This window comes from Typha angustifolia, chromosome 5, assembly GCF_048772165.1.
Source record: "Typha angustifolia cultivar Huaian chromosome 5, ASM4877216v1, whole genome shotgun sequence".
NCBI lineage: Eukaryota > Viridiplantae > Streptophyta > Magnoliopsida > Poales > Typhaceae > Typha > Typha angustifolia.
This window is the reverse complement of record NC_133243.1, coordinates 7306120-7327890: the sequence shown is the minus strand read 5'-3', so window position 1 is coordinate 7327890 and position 21771 is coordinate 7306120. Positions and strand designations below refer to the sequence as shown.

General features: G+C 35.5%; 2 protein-coding genes and 1 long non-coding RNA gene across 4 annotated transcripts; 1 reads left to right on the top strand and 2 right to left on the bottom strand.

Moving 5' to 3' along the window:
* Nucleotides 1-1944: 1944 nt before the first annotated feature.
* LOC140760013 (uncharacterized) lies at nt 1945-2735 on the bottom strand. Its single transcript, XR_012104303.1, has 2 exons — nt 2591-2735; nt 1945-2501 (listed from the first exon to the last, which is right to left on the bottom strand). It is a non-coding gene; the product is annotated as an uncharacterized lncRNA (long non-coding RNA).
* A 1454-nt stretch (nt 2736-4189) lies between these two features.
* LOC140760006 (LRR receptor kinase SERK2-like) lies at nt 4190-19072 on the bottom strand. 2 transcript variants are annotated; one of them, XM_073096764.1, is made up of 14 exons: nt 18847-19072; nt 18554-18599; nt 17142-17198; nt 16948-17062; nt 16080-16212; nt 15198-15269; nt 13906-14049; nt 13739-13810; nt 7457-7522; nt 7313-7383; nt 7070-7210; nt 6413-6754; nt 5364-5758; nt 4190-4822 (listed from the first exon to the last, which is right to left on the bottom strand). In XM_073096764.1, the coding sequence occupies exons 3-14, from the start codon at nt 17193-17195 to the stop codon at nt 4508-4510; spliced, it is 1920 nt and encodes a 639-aa protein (XP_072952865.1). In that variant the 5' UTR covers nt 17196-17198; nt 18554-18599; nt 18847-19072; the 3' UTR covers nt 4190-4507. The 2 variants fall into 2 exon arrangements, with proteins under 2 accessions (XP_072952865.1, XP_072952864.1); XM_073096763.1 differs by lacking the exon at nt 18554-18599.
* LOC140760008 (uncharacterized) lies at nt 8963-13732 on the top strand. Its single transcript, XM_073096766.1, has 2 exons — nt 8963-9266; nt 9314-13732. Exon 2 carries the CDS (start codon nt 9480-9482, stop codon nt 11094-11096), a length of 1617 nt encoding a protein of 538 aa, XP_072952867.1. The 5' UTR covers nt 8963-9266; nt 9314-9479; the 3' UTR covers nt 11097-13732.
* Nucleotides 19073-21771: the final 2699 nt, after the last annotated feature.

The window sequence follows — 21771 nt, the reverse complement described above, 5'->3', positions numbered from 1 at the left end:
AACTACTCTTTATAATAGATGGATGGATGGATGGATGAGGAGAGGAGAGAGCAGGAGAGAATGATTAAAATAATAGTTGATTGAAATAATGTATTTTGATGGCAAAATATTAATTAGATTTTGTTGTTAAATATCAACTATTGGATGGTAAGAGGAGAGGAGAGAAAAATAAGTATTAGTAAACTAGTATTGAGTTAGGCTGTTGTTTAGTTACTTATACTAGTATAGACCTCAATATACTAGAATAAGCTTATATTCATTCCACAACTAAACGGGTAGGCTTTACATAAATTCATGACACTAGTACAAGCCTTCCAATGCAGAAGCAACCATCACAAATGGAGCCCATAATTAAGACCCTGAGCACTGTATCATACAACTAAGTTGATATTCCAAATGCTTTATAGGGCAAGGAGCAAGTAGCTGCGCAAGTGAATAAGGGGACTCGACGCTCCCCTCGACGCCTGCTTTCGAATGATTTTGATCATCGGATTGAGAGGAAAGATTTCTCGAACTTTTAAGCCTGCTACCGGCCATCATAGCGTCTACTAGTAAAGCACAGATAGCAATTCAAAGTAAAAATACATAGTCTGATAACACAATCAAGCAAGAAATAATAGTAGAAGTTGCAACCATGACAACAAGAACACAGAGGAAGAAAGCCTCCAAAATCTTACAAGCCACTGTCGTAAAATGGGAGGGGGACCGAGAATAAAGGAGGAGATCAATGAACCTCTGTGCTTCATCCTAAACATGGAGAGGCACCAGAAAAAAAAAAAAAAAGAATCCTTGAAGCTCATCTCCTCTCTACCTGTGAGAGAGAACAAGAAAATGGGGCGAAGAAAAGAGAGGAAATACAAGAGAATAGAAGGAAAGGAGAAACTGAACAACAAAAGTTCAAGGGGAGGGGCCTCTCTCCCCCTCCAAATTCTAACGATGGTTTAGAAGGAGGGAAGAAGAAGGAAAGAGCTACGAGTAGGAGTGCCGCGCGGGAAAGGATAAACCCCTAGCGCATCCCCCTTGTGAAGTTTTAAGGGATCATAGCTAACCAGTCCTCACAATAGTGTACCTTTGGAACTAATTCTAGATAAGATTTAATTGATTTTATTTGAAGAGAATTCAATTGTTTTTATCTGGAAATGATTACTTTGTTTGGAAAATAATAAAATTGTAATGAAATCCATCTAACACTGTTACTTGGAAAGAGGTTGTAGTTCATTTCATTATGTTCTATATACACTGAAATCCATTTAAAGCAGAGTTGGTGAAACTAGAATTGAATTCCACCTTTTTGGTGATTCCAGACGGGGTGCAGAACTTGTCATGGAGAACTTTTGTTATGCCCTTTCAGCAGGTTTTATAGGCGAATGTCATTATAATGGTACAGGAAGAGCAGTGAATATAGATTTGCTGATGCTTCAAATAGTTATGGCACTCAAACTATAGTCTTGATGGTATGATAATCACTTTGGGCAGAACATATTCCTCCTGATCTTTAATCACTTGTGATAACAGAAGGAGAATGCTTCACAGTTTGAACAGATTAAATAATTAAAGTTTGATCTCTTAATTTTCTACTCCTTGATTGCTTTTGCTAATAAATGTTTGAGGGACCCAGGAAATTTGAATTCCATTTGTTATAGTAACCCACCTGGAAAATAAAAATCTTGTTGATAAGAAATCTCAGTTGTTCCGAGAACTAAAACACAAGCATCAGGTATTGTATTATTATTCAAAATTTAAGCTTGAAGAGCATCCATCATTCGTATGATGAGTGCTTAATTAGGTAGATGAAATACTATAAAGAAACAATTGCGTTCTGGGTATCTATTCTGCATCCGAAGAATAATTTATCTTATTAACTGATGAATTCGATTAGTGCAATAATTAGTCCTGAAACCAGCTCCTATTTTGCATTATCAAAACTATAGATAAGCATTACTTCAGTAAACCATTTATGAGTGCCTAATATTTGAAACTTGTTTTAACATTTAAAATATATAGATTCCAGTTTCCTCCAACGCTATTTCACATGCTCTATTACACCCAATCAAATATACAAATATACAAACTTACACTCTCAATAACAAAGCAAAACCTGGTTGGGAGTAGATTCGATGCAAGCCAATCCATCGGGGTCGGTCTTTGAGCACCGTCAAATGGTCGCCAACTAATCGATCACACAATCATAACCGCATCTAATATTAAAATTATGATTGGATCGTGTCGATAAAAGTCAGCCCATACTGAATCCTAACCCAACCAAAGAAGCCTCATCTATCTTCTCTCGTAAGGATGGGATTGTTTTGATGCATGGATGGCCATGGAAGCAACAGTCTTAGCCCAAGCCACCAATTCTTTCTTCATCTTCTTCTCATTTCTCCAGAGTGAAGGATCCACCGGGTGGTTCTTATCCCTGCCATGGAATAACAGAGCTCCATCAACCACCTCGGCCTGGCCACCGATGCTATCCGGCATAGCTTGAGCTCCCAAAACCATCTCTGAGTAGATAGAATGAACTATTCTTAATTTGATCTATAAGTAAGCTAGTCTCAGCTTTGCATGGAGTAGCAGTACTCGTTGCCTTTACCTGTTATATGTAATAGTGGGGAAGAAGGCTCAAATTTGACGTTAGGAGAAGAGAGGTAGCAGGAGGAACACGTCATTGCTTGGAGACGGGAAGTCCATATGTGGTAAAAACTAGCCCTCCCGGTCGACTTCTTATATATGATATTGCAACAACTGTACATGTCGATGAGAAGGATTGTGTAATGTTCACTCTCTTCTAGGATAAGAAGACTTTCGACGAGGGCTCGAAAGTGGCCACTCTTTGTATAGTGGCCCACTTTTCCTATTACTGTTGGAAAAAATAGACTCACTCAATTTCAAAAACTTTAATATTACTATACAAATTGCTACAGCCTAGCTCGACTCATTCATAGATTTAAGCCTTCAACCTTATTTTTTTTCTTGAAGAATCCCAACTAAAATGATGGCTGATGTGCTACATTTATTACATAGTTATTACTCTTTTGAAGATTCTGAACCATTATTGCTGTGATTTTTTTTAATGTTAGGTGATCCTCCCTGTCAGAAAAGTGGACTTTCTATTTTGTTGTAATGGCTATCGCCATTTATGACTGGCAAGTCTTCAACTTTTCTAATAAATTTGCCAACATGATGACTGTAAAACTGATGCAAAGTCTTTTGAGTTAATTACATTTTGACACCCCTATTAAAGAAATAATTAACTAATTGGATGGATTAAATATACCTTACTTTTTCTTTTTTAAAGTGGATGTTGAAAGAAGAAGAGAAGATCCGTTTAAAGATTAATATTTGGAGAAGTTGCTATAAAGACCACTAAAGGAGAAGATAGAATAATCCAGGAGGACGACGTCGACATTTTATCCATCTATTAAATTAGTTAATTTTTAAGGTTATTTTTCATCGAAAATTCTAATAGTATATTAGTGGATAGGATTTAGTGATATATTTAAATAGTTTAAGAGGGTGTCTCTTTTTTTTTTTAATCTTTTGAAGAGTGAAAGTGATATTTTGGGGGCGAATATTTATCTAATCCAGAGACTTGTGAGTTGTGACCCACATAAGACTAGGAAGAGCTAACACCACAAGCACCCATTTTGTTGTCAATTGCCGTCCACAAATGAGATCACTTTCCGTGTGTGTTCGGAATCGTCAGACATGGCAATTATGTGGAAATTGATGACCTACTTTTGGTTGGCATGCAAATGTCACACTGTTTGAGGAGAGCTCCATATGCTCAATAATTGCAGCCCAAAGTTTCTTCCCTCTTAGTCTTGTGGTCTACGAATTGAGGAATTAGTAATTAATTATGGGGGCATACTGAAATAATTGAAAACCGTATGTATTAGTGGATACCACATACTGCCACAGTACCAGTGTGGCAAATAGCCTGGGGTTGGTAGAAGAGTTAATTACCATAAGGCTTGTTATACAATATGCGCACAAGTGAACCACCTATTGAAGTATTGAACTCATGCCAGCTTACATATGTTAAATGGGTCAATGCAGCCGTTCTTGACCATTGATGTCAGTAGAATCTTTTACTTTGATTGAGCTGGCTTTCTTGGGCCCTTGTGCAGTGTGGTCAATTAGCTCATAGTTTATTGATCTAACATTAAATCCAACTTTGGTGACAAAATACTACAGGAAACAACAGGGAACGCAATCATCTAGCTTTTGAATCCAATGTACTGCTGCGACCTAATTAATTATACACATATTGTGAGAAAAACTCTCAATCCGAGTTTTCCAGGCTAAAAGATTGACCAAGGTTACTTTTAAATCAAGAACCACAGCGTAGATTTCCACAAATGGAGAGAATGCCAGATCAAGGTGAAGGCATGTTTGGTTCTTCTTTGCCACCATCAAATACAAAATGTATACAAGTAAGAGAAAATAACTAATATATTTTTCATCAGTTGGTTCACATTCTTGATGTGAATTTGATTGTTGCCGCATGTCATCTACCACCAGAGAGTTCAATTGCGTCCTGGTTGTACATAGAATCATCACCCCAGTCGAATCTCCGCTGCATTCTTTCATACTCTTGTCTCCTGGTAACTTCAACTTGCTGCCACTCTTCCCACCTCTCAGCCAGGCCCTCACCTTCCAACATCCGAACTACATCGGACATTGTGGGGCGATCCTCCGGTGATCCTTGGGTGCACAGAAGAGCGACTTGTATGATCTTTTCAACCTCCTGACAATCATAAACTTTATTTAAGTTGCTATCGACAATGGCATCTAGTCGCCTTTCTCTTTGTAGCTTCTTCACCTTCATCAGAAGAAACGTATGCTGTCAGTTACTCACTAACCACAGGTTATAAGATTAAACAATTTTGTCAGGAAGGATCGGATTATGAATAAAATGTTAACCATACTTAATGAACTATATCCAGTTTATGAACTGGTATAACTACGCCAAAAGTATCATATTTTCATAATGAAACTAATAGAAGCAAAACTATCAGACCAGAATTACTGAAGAATGTCATTTTAGTTGCAATATATGTAGCCATGTAAGCTAATGTTGACAAAGCAACTAAATAATTAGTTTCTAGTCAGTACGAGAATTGAACCTACTTCTCATAGTGCCTCTGTCTGAAAGGTACATTAACTGGTCCTAGTGTAGGCTCGTTCATTGTATACAAATAAGTATGCAAGAATCATATGGTCATAAACTTTCTAATACATAAATAGCGGTGAAATGTAGCACATGAAACAGTATCCAGATACAAGTACATGCTACATCTAGCAGAAATCCATCTATAATTGTTAAATAAAATCATGTCACAAGTCAGAAAGAGTGAACTTACATGGTCAAGCAAGAGCACATCATCTTCTTCCTCCAAGCGCGAAAAGTCTATTGCACGTTGTCCAGTAACCAGTTCAAGAAGCATGATGCCATAACCAAAAACATCCGTTCTTTCAGATGACTTTCCTGTAGACAAGTATTCAGGTGCTATGTGACCCATAGTCCCACGCACTTGAGTTGTCACAGATGTCTTTCTGACATCAACTAATTTTGCTAAGCCAAAGTCTCCAACAACCGCTTCAAAATCCTCATCAAGCAACACATTAGCAGCTTTAACATCACGGTGTATAATCTTTGGATTGCAGTGTTCATGAAGGTACTCTAATCCACGAGCTGTTCCTAAAGCCACTCGTTTTCTTATAGGCCAATCTAACACTGGCTCCCCAGGTTTAAATTCTAAACCAAACAAAGCAATATGCACTCATCATTAGAAAGGTAATATAAAGGATGTTATTTTAAGAAGTGTTATGCATCAACTCTAAATCAAAATATGCATTTATATATAAACAATATTGATGTCAGCAAATTACACTAATTTGAACAATATGAACAATCTGAATCATTAACTAGGGCCCAAAAGACCAAACTTAAGTAGACAAAGTAATATTGTGAATTAAGATCTCCAATATGTATTTTTGCAGGTGAATAGGTGATGATTACTCCATCAACAAAATGTGCAATCAAACTGTTACAACAGTTTTTGCCATGAGAATATGTTGATCTTTAACCACAAGAGAGCTTTTCATAGAATTTATCTTTGCAACAAAGAATAAACAAATAATTCACGGAGATGGACATAGAGATGGACATATTTTGGTACTTGGTCAGAAGTACAAGGATTTCCCCAACTTCCCAGCACAAACTGCACCAGTAACGCTTCTTGGTTACAAGTACCAGCAGCTATAAGAGTATAAGTATTGATATCTCAAACATGCCGATGGTAATCATTGGCCACCACCAAGTAGTTATTTTTGACACAAGATAAAAACATGTAGAAACAATGTTCACAAATAATCTGGGTATGACAGTTGAAGGAAAAGGAATTAGTACCTCGTAGACGATAGGCAACACTCAGATTCTGCATAAAAGGATAAACAAGGAGACGCTCCGTTGGTGTCGTACAGAAGCCAATTAACCTTAAGAGATTTCTGTGAACTGCTACACTTATGAGCTCAATTTCTTGTAAAAAGGCAGCTTCTCCTCCGGGACTTTCATAATCAGTCAACCGCTTCACAGCTATTTTTGTGTTATCCGGAAGAACTCCTTTATAAACTTTCCCAAACCCCCCCTGTCCAAGAACATTTTTCTCACTGAAGTTATCAGTTGCTAGTTGTAATTCTCTCCAAGAAAATCTTTTCAATTGTCCAAATTGAATTCTCCGATCATCTTCACCTGGTCACATAAAATGTGCAGTGTAAAATTACACAATTGACATGCGCTGTAATAGTCAGATACATACAGATTAAGGCTTTAACTTAAACTACTTGATTCTCTTATCCAATTTTCATACTAATTTACACTATAAATGGTTACAGCTAGTGAGACATGGGAACTAGTTTAAGTGAACACAAGACTTCGAGATTCAGGATATCTAAGGTTGAAAGTTTGATCAACCAATAATGTTGAAGAACTGCAAATAAGATTATTCATGTGAAATCCCATATATGCACTTGATAACAGATGTCAAATGGAACCTAGGAGCCAAACCTGCAACATCAACATAAATATCTTGCTTACAGTCTCTCTTTCTACCCTTGCATAAAAGAAACACTACTCCTATGAGAAGGAATCCTACAACTCCTCCAATACTTCCCAAAATGACTCCAACTTTTGAATTATGAGATGATCCTGCAATGATTGAAGTCAATCTTTAGGGGCGATTCCTAGAAGTAAAAAAGACAAACAGGAAATAAGATTTTACAGCTATAAGTTAGTATGTGTTGAACATGCCTTGGGTAGTTATATTGGAGGTGCATGGCTGTGAGAAATTTGTGCCACAATTTAAATTGTTGCCTGAAAAACTGCAACAAACAACAGAGAAAATCAGTTGCCTGGATTGTGTGTTAGTGCCGGAAAGTGAGAACATGTCCATACTTGTATCTGGCCACTTGAAATAGTTGATCAGGTATCTGACCAGAGAGATGATTGAAGGCTAGCCGACTGCCAACATGGAGAAGATCATCAAAATATAATAGAATAATATAATAGTGAATGCTTGAACTCATGAATCCTAGTTCAGCCGATCCAGAAATGGATTGGCCAAAACGGATCCTAACCCAAAACCAGACTGATGACTAGTTTCAGTCTGGAATCAGCTAGTTTTGGCCGATACTAAAACTGGTTGAAATGGGCTTTTTTAAAGCTTTAGGTCGGATCTAAATAGATCCCACTTAGGGGAACATTAAAAATTGATGTCGCCAGCTGCATTCTTTTCGAATTTTCAGCTTTTACCTTCTATCTCTCTCATACACTCTCACACTTTACTGAGCTCATCCAACAATTGGTCCGATGAGCTCTTCCAACTAATACGTACTCTAGTGAACTCGAGTAAATTCTTTTTCACATTTCTCTTCTCTCTCTTTCTCAACCAATCTTAATTCCCTCTTTTTTATTTTTGCAGAACAATAGTGAGAGAGAGATATATCTCTTCCTCTTTCTCACCATTTTACATCTATAATGATAATTTACGAGCATAAAAATTTACCGATCCAGCTCAAAATTCATCATGATTTTGAATGAGTACTTTTTTATAGTTTTTAAACTTCATATGTAAGTAATTTTCTTTTCTTTTATTTTCTATCACTTTTTCTAAATAATTAGATTTTTTCTGTATTTTTAAATAATATTTTGAATTTTACATAATAAAAAAAATCTAATCTAATAGGGGCGATCAAAATGGCCAATACATATCATGTTGTGGGGGGGAGGGCATCCAAATCCCAATCACGATCATGCTCACGATCTCGATCCCAAGTTTCGGAACCTTGTTTAGTTGTTTTAACTACTAACAATAGATTCTAGTGAGTTTGAAGTTGTAGCGTGACTTGCTCAATCAAGTGCAGCTTTAGCATTGTCGTTCAAACAACCATAGAGACACTCAAACAACATCCCAAAATGCAAATGCATTATGACATGCGAAGGATCATTTGGATGACTGACATCTTGTTAGAAGTGGTTGAGACTCCCATCCGAAATCTGTTCGAATGGATTAGTAGGTTCTATAGGAGTTGCATTGTGGCGTTTGAATACAGTCATGCTCGTTCAAACATCGTGCAACATTCAAAGTGTGTTCAAACAACCCAACATTTTTCAGGCAATAAGTTGGGCTATTTTCAAAATACTATAAATATCTTTGCTCAACCATTAGGGTTACATCATCACAAAAATAAGGAGATGAGATGAAAGACTATTGTATAAAAATCAAGTTTTGGATTGGATTCATCTATCTTCTGATATCATAGTTCTCAGTTTCGGCCGATCCCGATCCCAGCCGAAACCAATCGGTTGATTGGTTTCGGTTGGGCTGAAACCCGATCCGTTTCGGTCGGGATCGGCCGAAACGGCCGATCCCGACCGAAACGGGTGGGAACGGGTCGGATCCGACCCGGGGGACATCAATAATTGATGTCCCCATCCCCACCTGCCTCTCCCTTTTCTCTCTCTCTCTTTCTCTCTTTTCCTCTCTTAGTCTCTTTCTCTCTTTTCTTTATTTCTTTCTTTCTCTCTTTCTCACCGATTTCTTACTCTCTTTCTCCCCGGCGACTGAGTAGATCTCCGTCTCTCCGGTGACCTCGATCTCCGGCGACGTTCTCCGACGACCTCGATCTCCGGCGACCTTCGGTAAGTTTTTTTTTTCAGTTTTTTAATTTTTTCTCCCCTGCTGCAGCACACGGTGCTGCAGCAGGTGCTGCCGCAGCAACAAGATACTGCTGCACCTGCTGCTGCAGCAAGGTGCTGCTGCAGCAACAGGTTCTCTGCGGCTGTAGTTTGCAGCAGCAGCAAGCTACAGGTGCTGCTTATGGCTTTATGCAATTATGCCTTATTTTAAATTATTTTATATTTTATTTTGATTTTTGTTTATGTTTTTTAGTTGCAGTCTTGTAGAGCTAAAATATCAATGGCTCCAAAAGAGAAGTCATATGATACCGATATTGGGTGGCAACATTGTAGCATTATTGGGCAAGATAAAAGGCGCGTTAAATGCAACTGGTGTGGAAAGGAAATGAGTGGTGATGTCAGTCGTTTGAAAGAACATTTAGCTGGAAGACAAGGAAATGTAGCAGCTTGCACTCAAGTGTCTTTGGAAGTTAGAAAACAGATGTTGGCTCATTTAATTGGCAAAAAGAAGGATAAACAATCTGCACAACAAAGAGAGTCAATGATTCGTGAAGAATTGATGCATAATCCTGTACAGATTGATAATGATAGCAGTGAGCAAAGTGAAGAGGATGAGGAGGAGAGACAAATGAGGAGGGCAATGAAAGAGAGCAGAAATATGCATAGAGAAGAGGAAGAGATGAGAAGAAGCACTGGTAGTAACTTTCAGAGATCTAGATCAGTTAATATACGAGGAGAGAGAGAATATGGGGGCAGCAGTTCTACCCATAGGACTCCTGGTGTTACAGCAGAGTCTGAAAATATTGGACCAATGGATACATATCTTCAAAAAAAAAGAGATCGTACACAGACTTCAATCAAGACAGCTCTCAAAGGAATTAAAAATGCAAAGAAACACATTGGTAGAGCTATCTCTAAATTTTTCTTCTACAATCATATTCCTTTCAATGTAGCTGATAGCCCTTACTATCACACTATGGTGGATGCTATACAATCAGTAAGGCCTGGTGTTCCCCCTCCTAGTTCAAATGATATTGCTACTAAATATCTTGACTCAGAGGTAGATGAATTTCATACTTATATTGAGACATTTAAACGGTATTGGGATGAATTTGGTTGTACACTGATGTGTGATGGGTGGAGTACACAAAACAGAAGAAATATAATTAATTTCTTAGTGTACTCTGGCATGGGGACAATATTTTTGAAGTCTGTGGATGCTACTGCTCATTTTAAAAGTGCAGATTATATTTGTCAGTTGATGGATGAGGTAGTACAAGAAATTGGTGAAAAAAGAGTAGTTCAAGTGGTTACTGATAATGAGGCAAATTATAAAGCTGCTGGAAATTTACTGATGATTAAAAGACCTCATTTATATTGGACGCCATATGCTGCACATTGTATTGATCTGATGTTAGAGGATATTGCAAAAGAGCCTGAAATTGACATGGTCATATGTGAAGGTCAGAGGTTAACAAATTTTATATATAACCATGGTTGGGTTCTTCATTTACTCAGGCAGATGACTGGTGGTAGGGAGATCATCAGACCCGACGTCACTAGATTTGCCACTCACTTTTTAGCCTTGGAGAGCATCATGCGCTACAAGGATGATATTATACGGATGTTTACATCACAGGAGTGGTCTATGAAAATTAAGAATATGAAACCTAAAGATAAATCTTTAGGTGAAACTTTGAAAAATATGGCTCTTGCAAATACATTTTGGGATAATATTACAATTGCCACCGCAGTATTTGAGCCTTTTGTCAAAGTATTAAGACTTGTAGACAGTGATGACAAGTCTGAGATGGGTTTCTTATATGAGGCAATGAACATAGCTAAAGAATCAATAAAAAAAATGTGGGCCAAAGTTATAAGAAGTGGTGGAAGATGATTGATTCTAGATGGAACAAACAACTACATAGAGATATACACGCTGCTGGTAAGCATGCTTTTAAGTTTTAAGTTTTAATTTACTTTTATTTATGAATATTTAAAAATTTGAATGCTTACAATTTTTAAATTTTTACAGGGTATTTTCTTAATCCAAGATTTCAATTCTCTAAAAATGTCAATAATGATAGTGAAGTCTTATTGGGGGTTAGAAAGGTAATCAGCAAGCTTGAGCCCGATATTCATAAACAAATCCTGTGCGATAAAGAAGTAAGTTATGATTCAATTAAATAATTTTATTATTATTTGTTTCAAGTTTTAACTTTCAATAATCAATATAATCAATAAGCTAATAATATATTTTTGATTTCAGATGGAAAGATATAGATTGAGAGCTAGGCAATTCAGTACTGCTAAAGTTGCTGCAGCTATATCTCATAACACTCCAGCTGAATGGTGGTCTATTTATGGATGGGAGGAGGCACCAAATTTGACGCCAATAGCAAAGAAGATTTTAAGTCAAACTGTGTCTTCATCACAGTGTGAAAGAAATTGGACTACTTTTTTCTTAATCCACACAAAAACACGCAACCGATTGACAATGGAAAGATTGGAGAAGTTAGTTTTTTGTCATTATAATATGAGATTGAGGGAGAGAAATTTAAGAAGAAAGACAGAAAATGAACAACTGATTGATTTAAATCATGTTTTTGATGAAGAAGACCCCTTGACTTCATGGATCAGAGAAATGGAGGACAAGTTATTAGATGACAGAGATAACCCATGGTTAGATAAAATATTGGGAGAGACCACGACGAGGGCAGAGGCTGGTACGAGTCATAGTCCTGATGATACATATGGTGGTGAGATCGTTCCATCTAAATTTGTTGAGGAAAGTCAAGGAGGCATAAGGAATGAAGACAGAGAAACTGAGGATATATATACATATTAGCGACGTCGTCATGAGATGCATTTTGGTTCCTATGATTATGGTACATCGAGTATTTATTGTTTGGAGCCATCACAAGATCCATATGCTAGTTATTATCCTCAGTATACTCAGTATTCTCAGACACAAGATCCAAATGCTGGTTATTATCCTTCTCAAACGCAAGTCACAAAACAAGATCCAAATGCTAGTTATTATCCTCCTCAAACGCAAGTCACACAACAAGATCCATACAATATGACTAGTATGATGGAATCACTTTTTGGAACATCAGGTCCCAGACATCAATATTTACAAACTTATGGTTATTATGATGATGAAGACTATAGAAATTTACGAGAACCAGCTCGGTATTCAACAAAGTTTTAAATTTTGAGTAAGTTAATACATTTTTTTAAGTTTTTAGACTTCATATGTGAGTAATTTTTGTTTTCTTATTTTTTATCATTTTTCTAAATTTTTCTGCATTTTTAAATAATATTTAGAATTTTATATAATTAAAAAATAGTCCGATCCGATACGAACGGCCGATACGGCCGATACGTATCGTTTTTCTGGACGGCCGATACCGATCCCGATCCCGATACTGGGAACCTTGTCTGATATCTTCTCTGCCAAATCTTTTTTTTTCCGTGATTCAAGTATCAGTCAATACCATTGGTATCAACCATTACCGATCTGGAACAAGGGCCGAAACAAGTTTTCTCTTAGTTTCGACCTAGCATCGACCATATTGATCCTGTATCACTCGTAAATGCAAAGTTTTGATTTTCTTTTCATATGGACTATATCTGGATTGCATCATAAGTTGGATCTAACCCGAATCCAACTCAGGACATAAATTATTAATGTCCTAATGTCTTGGACACCACATTTTATGTTTCCTTCCTATCTTCTCTCTCTTTTTCCTTTTTGTTTCTATCCTTTTATTTTTTTTGTTCACCCTGCCCTTTTATACCTTTTATTTTAACATCCCCTACAATCACCTTTGTTACAAGGTCATTATTAGCCTCATCTACAAGTGGGTTCCTGCGAACTTTGTTACAAGATGCATGTATTTATTATATCCATGCGGATTCAATATTGTTTTTAAAATCCACTCTTCGTATTATGTTGTTACTATCTTATGTGGATTTTCCTACCTTTTATATCATTCTTTTAAAATTTAGGAAATTCAAAGATCGTATGAAACCAAAATGGTCGATACAGTGACTAAATTGGTCAATACCGTCGATAGGTATCAGTTTTCCAATGACCAATATTGATATTCAAAACCTTGCTTTTGCCTTTCTCATTTCTAGCATTGCGAGGGGTTTGGGCTTGAGTGTTTTAACTCCTCCATGTACTCTTCTATTAATAGTAGATCCTATAGTTGTCTCTGCCAGTGGTTGTAGGCTATAAGCCAAACCACATAATCCTCTTTGTTTATGTTGTGCCTGTGCTTGTGTTTGCTTGAGTTGAAGGTTATTTGTGTCAAAATCTCTATCTAGTGGTCACTGCCCATGGATCACTCCACTTCTGCACTAGTTTGGGTTTGTTTCCATCTCAATAGAAATGATAGGATAAGACAAAATGAAAGAACTCTAGCAAGACATTTACAAACTACATTTCAAGGAGTATCACAACCAGAAAATCCATCATTTTTCTCCTCTAGCAAGAGATTTACAAATTACATCAGTAGCGATCATACTTACAGGTCATTTAAGCTTGAGAGATTTGATAAAGATTCAGGGATACTCCCATTAAGGTTGTTTTGACTCAAGATCCTGATAAAAAAAATGAAGTCAAGATAGATGCAAAAGAAAATTATCTCCAATAGAGAATCTTATCAGTTGGTTAACCAAGCAATAACCTTACTTACAGAATTTGGAGCTTAGAAAGATTTCCAAGAGAAGCGGGTATCTGTCCAGTCAAGAGATTGTTTTCCAAATCCAAATTGTTCAAACTAGACAAATTTCCAAATTGTTCAGGTATTCCACCAGTTATTTTGTTACCTGGCAATGACCTGCATGATTATAAATTAGATACTTTTGGGGCAAAAAAATGAGGAAGTGAAAAACTTAGCAGTGGGAAGTGTCATTTATATCAGACATGCAGCATATGATTGACACGAAGTAAATTTGTGACTGCTCTTGATAGTAGATTAACAAGAAAGAAATTGGATAGTTAGTAGAAGTCAAATGAGTTAATTCCACTACATTCTTCACAGATGACAGTCTTGGCACAAAACTTCTCTCATAATCTTTGTCCTTCTGTCGATGCTAGCATGTTCTTATGAATTACCATCGCCTTAAAGATGATAAAACAACTCCAAAGTTTTATGTTGCACAAACTTATAGACAGTTTAAGGTGAGCTAAGACTTGGACTGATGCAGTCAACCTCTACTGAGCATTTGGCCTTTAACCTTTTTCATTTTAAAGATGAGGTTGACAACTGCTTGATACTGATCCGTCATATAGTTGATTCTTCTGACCAAATAAAGTACATGTATCAACAGCGAATTGAACGATGAAGTATAATAAGTGGGTTCCTTTCAGACTATATTCAGAATACTTCATGCAGTACTGATTCACTCCAACAGTGAATTTGGAAATAAGTTTAAAGTTGCCTAAATGAGTCTCGCCAGCTTAAAGGAAGGTTGATTGATATTTATAACATAAAGCGGACTTAGCAATTCATACAATAATCTGGCCAAGATTAGAAATAATGTGATCTCATAGCATCTAGTTCTTAATTTACCTTTTCTCACTAAAGCATCAAAAATATATTGTAGATAGATGATATCCTAAAGGTTTTTTACTTTTTTATATGATCAAACTTGGCCCTGTTTTATGAATCCCATCCAAAATGAGTTCTACAATGTGGAGCCTTCCCCCCTCCACTTATACATTCTATACTAGTATAGGGAATTTCCATTTGCCAATAAAACAGAAAAATTAAAAAAAATCACATGTCAGGTACTCTGTACTTCTTATGAGCAGTCACTTAATATTCATGGCTGATGATCAACAAAAGCCCTAAAACAACAGAATTAGTATAACAACAGAATAGGTCAATATTCATAAAAGACAAGTTTAAATAGATGGGAACCATCTTACTTATTTAAATATTATTATAATGCTAAAAATCTTCCAGAAAAGTTATATACTTACAAGACAGTTAAGTAGTTCAGATCTCCAATTCTTGGTGATAAAACACCATTGAACCCCATGGAAGCCAATGTTCTGAAGAAACAAGTTCAGAACGTAAAGTATGTATATTATTATGACGCATAAAGGCAAAAAATATACAACCAGGAAATTTTCAAAGGAGAAAATTATGTATGTCCCAATATCTCTTGTGCATACTTTTAAAAGCCACCACATAGGCAGTAGCAGTAGATTTGCCCTGCCTATGCACTATGCATCCATAGGTTGCCAGCACCACATATGCATTGCCCACAAATTCATGTCATAACTATAAGTTGTATTGTTGCCATTGTTGGCATATCAATCTTTAAATTTCTCTTTTTGGTGATTAGTATTTTCAGTCCATAACTAATCATATTTGCTGGAAACATTTACTAGTTAGTTTACTTGAGTAATCATATGATAGCAATATAGTCAGATATGCGAATGGGAGTTAATGAAGACAATTCTGCATATAATGAATAGCTACTTTTACCTATTTATTGGTTTACTGTTGATAAAATTTTCAATATACTAGATAATAGATTATATAGGTAATATTTTTTAACACTTCATTGCTAGACAGCACAGGCATCCAGTGGCTTGACCTCCCGCATATTGTGGGTGCTTTTCATAATATTGTACTTGGCGGAACATGTGCTTGTCTTAATATGTAAGATGCAGGACTAATATTATGTTTGGGCAATTTGAATTAGAGGTACAATGCATATATGTGACATATGAAACTTGTTTGCCACTTCTAAATTTTTGGAATTTAACAACAATCGCACAAGTCTCCTCATTGACACTATATGTCCATGTTGGCCAATAGAAGAAAGAAAAAGATATTAAAAAAGAACAACTTACACTCCAATAACATTAGAGTTAGCATCACAAATAACAGCATTCCATGTGCAAGGACTAACTTGATTTTGGTTCCAATCAGAAAGCTGATTACCAGTGGGATTTAATTTAAGCTTCATGTCATATAACGCATCTCCTGAAAATACACAAAATTTATTACCTTATAACCAAGAGAACGAAAGGCTGTTACATCTATAGAAGATCAGTGTAAGAATTTACAGATATCAATACTGATCTAATGCATTACTATATTTCACTAAAAATGTTTATTGCTCAAATCGTTATTCTTTAGAATTAGCATAACCAATTTTGCACTCAACTTCCATCTTCACATCAGTCAGCTAACTAACTACATCATTTCACAGTTCAAACTAACGATAGCACAAGATTTTTCACTACTGACCAAGTTTTTATTCAAAATTAAATTATAGGGTCTCAAAGACGATGATATAGCAAATGTTGGACCAAATTTGTTCAGTGCCTCATATTCATCAGCAAGCTCAAGACTCAATCTGCTTGAACTTTTTTGTCATGCACTTGAGACGTAATTCATCAAGGCCAGGAACTGGCCATTCTGAGATATGATTTAGGCCAATAACCAGTCGACTTGAATGAAAATTACGGTATATGACTACTACATTGAAAGAAATGTTCATAACTGTGCTACAAAAGGTTAACAGATATAACTTGAGACACCAATAAATTTCTCTCAAAAAAATCAGAGAAAATATAAGATGTCATAAAAGAAACATCGCACAAGAACAGAATACTAATAAGCAAACAATGTCACTATGTGATATGTAAGTATGCAACAATGAAGAGCTATACGTAACTATAAATATCATGAGTCAGAAAGAGGAAATGTTAGTACCTTGACGATCAGATTCAGCAAAGAAAGGCAGAGAAGCCAAAATAAGTAGTAGACTGACCAGATTCATTTTTTCTCTTAAGAAAAAATTTATGTATTTACTGTTCTGTGCCATCACCTTGTCAAGAAACAAATATTCAAACTATTACAAGCACGAAAACTAATTAAAGGTGTAAGATGAAAGTGAGGAGACTGACCAGATTCATTTTTTCTCTCAAGGAAACTTTTATGTATTTAATGTTCTGTGCCATCACCTTGTCAAGAAACAAATATACAAACTGTTACAAGCATGAAAACTAATTGAAGGCATAAGATGAAATTGAGGAGAGGCAATGTAGAGTCATGCAATGGTAATATTTTCAAAGCAAATGATGAAGTAAGAATGTGAACAGAAAATAAATTGACAAGCAGACTTTTTTTTAACAAGCTTTAAAAAGATAATAAGAAATCTTGAATCATCCTACCTTGCAGAAGATAGATCAATCAAGAATGCAGAACAAAAATTCACATATACTATTCATGATAGTAGAAGTTGTATTCAAATCTCAACTATCCATTACATTAAAATTAAGTTGAAATAATCAAGATGAATCAATTGTTCTCAAACTTAGAAGAACTAGTTATAGATAATTAGATATGACACTAAGCTATCTTTGTAAAGAAATCGCATCGGTCGCACAAGCATAGCTCGAAGGATTGGTCTGACTTGGAGGAGGAGAGTAGTCTGAAGGAGAGGAAGCCACGGGAGGAGGACCCGAGTGAGGGTGCAAGATTTGAATCTAGGGTTTCGAAGGATTTTGAATGCGAGAAGCGGAATTCGAAGCTGTCTGGGGCGGGAAACGGGCATGTCGAGCATGGGAAGAAGCGGAAGGAAAGGATGGAGGATGCTGCGATGGCTGATCGGTGGGGAAGATGTTTGTTCTGAGAAGAGGAGTAGAGGAGACGTTTTTGGGCCTGTGAATGTTGATAAGAGCTCAAAATCAAAGCTTTCTAGTGATGACTTGAAGAGCAAGTCTCGTAGAAGGGCTGAATGGGAAAGGCTCTTGCATTAAGATAAATCTATATTTCAAGTTCTCAACTAAACATATGTGTAGCCAGTAAGCAATTAGTTTGTACATGAATCCGAATTGCCTACAATGAGCTTAGTTCTGGTTCATATGTACATAATCCGCATCTGGCTAGATTTACAAGCACTGGTAATAGCACTCTTGGAGTAACCTCTCTTATTCCTAGAAAGAGGCACCATATTGTGGCACCACTTTGACTTTCCAGATAGAAAATTATTTGGTGGAAACATAAGACATAGTGAATTAGTGACTAGCCAAAAAACTTGCATTGTATCACACGCTATTAAGATCAAACAACACCAAACTTCAGAAAGTAGAGTATAATCTATCATTGATTTTGACTATTGACCTGGTGTATGGAGTGACTAAATGCATCTTTGCAATCATTTTTTTGATATATTGATTCATCTACGATCTTAAAGTCTAAACCCTCAATCTAATTGTACAGACGGAACTTTGTTTAATTCGAGTCAAGAATGCGCTTCTTCATGCTATGTAGAACAATCTTTTGACCTTAAAATTGGCTAACGATCTATAATTACCTATCCGTTGCAGTTAATACAAGTCTAAACTGCGGCATCGCCAAAACTGCAGCAAAAATACGGCCTTTAATCAGAATAAACAAAGAGATACATCGTCATAAGAGATTAACGCCAGAATAAGAAGCGGAGAAAAATAGGAAGTAGGGTTGGGGTTTCTCTATGCTTATGAGAAATCTGAAGCCCAACTCCCAGAAGGTCCTTAGTAGGAATCACCAAGCCCCGCCAAGACATCATGGAACTCCAACTTCAAGAAATAGAGAGATAATGATGGGAAAGGGAATTCTTTGCTATACCTGAGGCTAAAAGGAGATCCATTTCTCGAACGACAGAAAGACGAATCCTCCGGTTAGATTCGTATGGAACCAACTCCGTTCGATTTGTGATCTCTTTCCTCCAATTCTTATCCCACTCGATCTACCGAGAGAGCAAGCGAGAAAGCGAGAGGACAAAGAAGCTTTGGCTACGACTCTCAAGTCCTACCAGTCGCTCACACAAGCAGAAGGAAACGCACAGATGCGATAAAAGTATTTCTATATTTAGTTCCTTCGGTGGGCGGCGCTATATATATACATAGACAGAGAGAGAGAGTTTTTTTGACCAAAATATTACTTAAATATTAAATATTTACTAAATTAGATCACCGTTCAAACTGTGCTACAATAAAATCGCTCCCTCAAATAATAATTTTTAGTTGCTTTCAATACATTCAAAAAAACTGTTAAAAGAAATTAATATCTTAGACAATAAATTTTTTTCACTATTATTTCTATATAAATCGCTCTCAGAAAACGATCGATACCGAGAAAATAACTAAAAATCAATGTAGCGATTTCACTGTATTTACTAGTTTGGAAAATAATTTGATAGTGTTGGATTTAAGAAATTAGTCTATACAATAATAATATTTTAATCAAAAACTCTATGTTTATGAGCATTAAATTGTTTTCATGTTACTGCGTGAGCTTAATTTCCAAATAATTTGATGAAAGAAATCGTGAACTTAATTTTAGAACTCAAAATTAATATTTGACCGTATTTTCTATTTGAGGGCTACATGGGTAAAATACATTTATTGTTTGTCGCACTTGTAATTAACTTATAATCTATAAAAAAATTATAATAAAAATATATTTTATATAAATTGCTTTCAGGAAAATAATTAATATAGAGAAAATGACTAAAAATCAGTGTAGCGATTTCACTATACCTACTAATTTGAAAAATAGTTTTGATAGTGATATATTTAAAAACAATAATTCTAGTTGCTTTCAATGCATTGAGAAAACCTATTCGGAAAATTAATATCTTAGACAACGAATTTTTTTTCACTATTATTTTTATATAAAGTACTTTCAGGAAAATGATCAATATAAAAAAAATGACTAACAATTAATGTAGCGATTTCAGTATACTTACTAGTTTAGAAAATAGTTTGATCGAAGGAAATGGTGAACTTAATTTTTAAAAAGTTGGGTTTGATATTTAATGAAATTATTTATAAGAATGACTTAACTCTTTCAGTAAATAATTAAAATCTTTTCGACCGTATTTTCTACTAGAGAGCTACATGGGTAAAATACATTTATTTTTTATCGCACTTGTAATTAACTTATAATCTATAAAAAGATAATAAAAAATATTTTTTTTATGCCATGAAATCAAGAAATAAACCATGAATCATATCTCTGGCATTTAGAATGCCAAAATCGATGGTATATTCCAAACTTTTTGTATTCTTGTTGGATGGAGAATTGATGGTCTTTTCACAGCTTTTATACTTTGCTATCGAATCCTTAGGATGGAGTTGGCTGCCATGAAAAAGAAATGATTAAAAGAAAAAGAAGAAAAGAATCAACTTGGCCAACCTGCAGAAGATTTATATGTGGCTTATCTTAGCAACAGTGACTCAAATGTATCATCCTCAATGTCATTTTAGCGTGAAGTTAATATATTGCTCTTAAATATATATCAACCATTAAACCCTTCAACTTGGTTTCTGAGTAAGTGATAGTGATTTCATTGAACTTGCGGGCTAAATATGGACCGCTATTGTGTAAGTCATTTTAGATTCGTATCATTAAATTATTATAACTCAATTAATTAAAGTTATAGTTTCGTTAAATTCGTTATTTGAAGGAGATTTGAATTGTACTTAATGAAAATCTAATAATTTAATATAAAAAATAAAACTATTCTTATTCTAGATTTCATTAATTCTTTTAATTAACGATATTTTTGTTAATTTCTATCAAATTATTGAGGCTTAACTCGAAAAAGTAAGGAGTATATTTTTTGAAGGGTATATACGTAAAAAAAATATGTATTGTGATTTTAGTAATTGTAAAGGTTCAAAGTGCAAAATCTTATATCGAGACGTGGGAACGAACCTACCTATCTATTAAAGAACCCGTCCTAGACTCCTATCATGCCACCAGTGGGGGCATCACTAAAGAGATGAGATATTAAGAGAGAGAGAGAGAGAGAGAGAGAAAGCGATATAGTAACTAAGCATAATGCTCTTCTCCAAATCATATCTTTATATTTTAATTACCACTTTACTGTTATCGAATTAGTGGAATTTATTCTGTCAATAGGGTTAGAGTGGACTTTGTTGATGTGGTGGCTTGGTAGTAGCTTGGCACTATGGAATCTTTTTTACTTTCATTGGGCTTCCTGCCCAACTACGCGTAGCTCTGATTAAATTTGAATTAAATTTATTTTTGAGTTTAGATATTAAATTAAGTCTGAATTGAAATTGTTTAAATTTTGAGTTTGAGAGCCGAGCTTCAGTGATCAATAAGCAATTTCAAGGATAAATTCATTCAAGCCTTTGATCAATTGGTTCTAACACGGGTTACTGTTAACGCTATAAACAAATTGATTGATAAAAAATCTATTACTGAGATTCAGATTTTTCAATCTTCGCATCGATAACTCAAGATTCTTGAGAAATGATAAAAAGAAAGGCAATCTTTTTATATCTATGAAAACTACAAAAGAATCATAGTATAGTCACATACTTACCGGTTAAATTTATCAAGAAGCGAGTAGATCTACTCACAAATAGTAAGGGATCCATGAGCATAGGTGTCGATGTCAACTATTGAGGGAGATCCACAAGCACAACAACTAGAGATGAGAAGGCTAATGGACTGACGGCGAAAACAGTAGGTTGGTTTGTGAAGAAAGGAGCCTGAATATTAAGTAGCATAATAGAG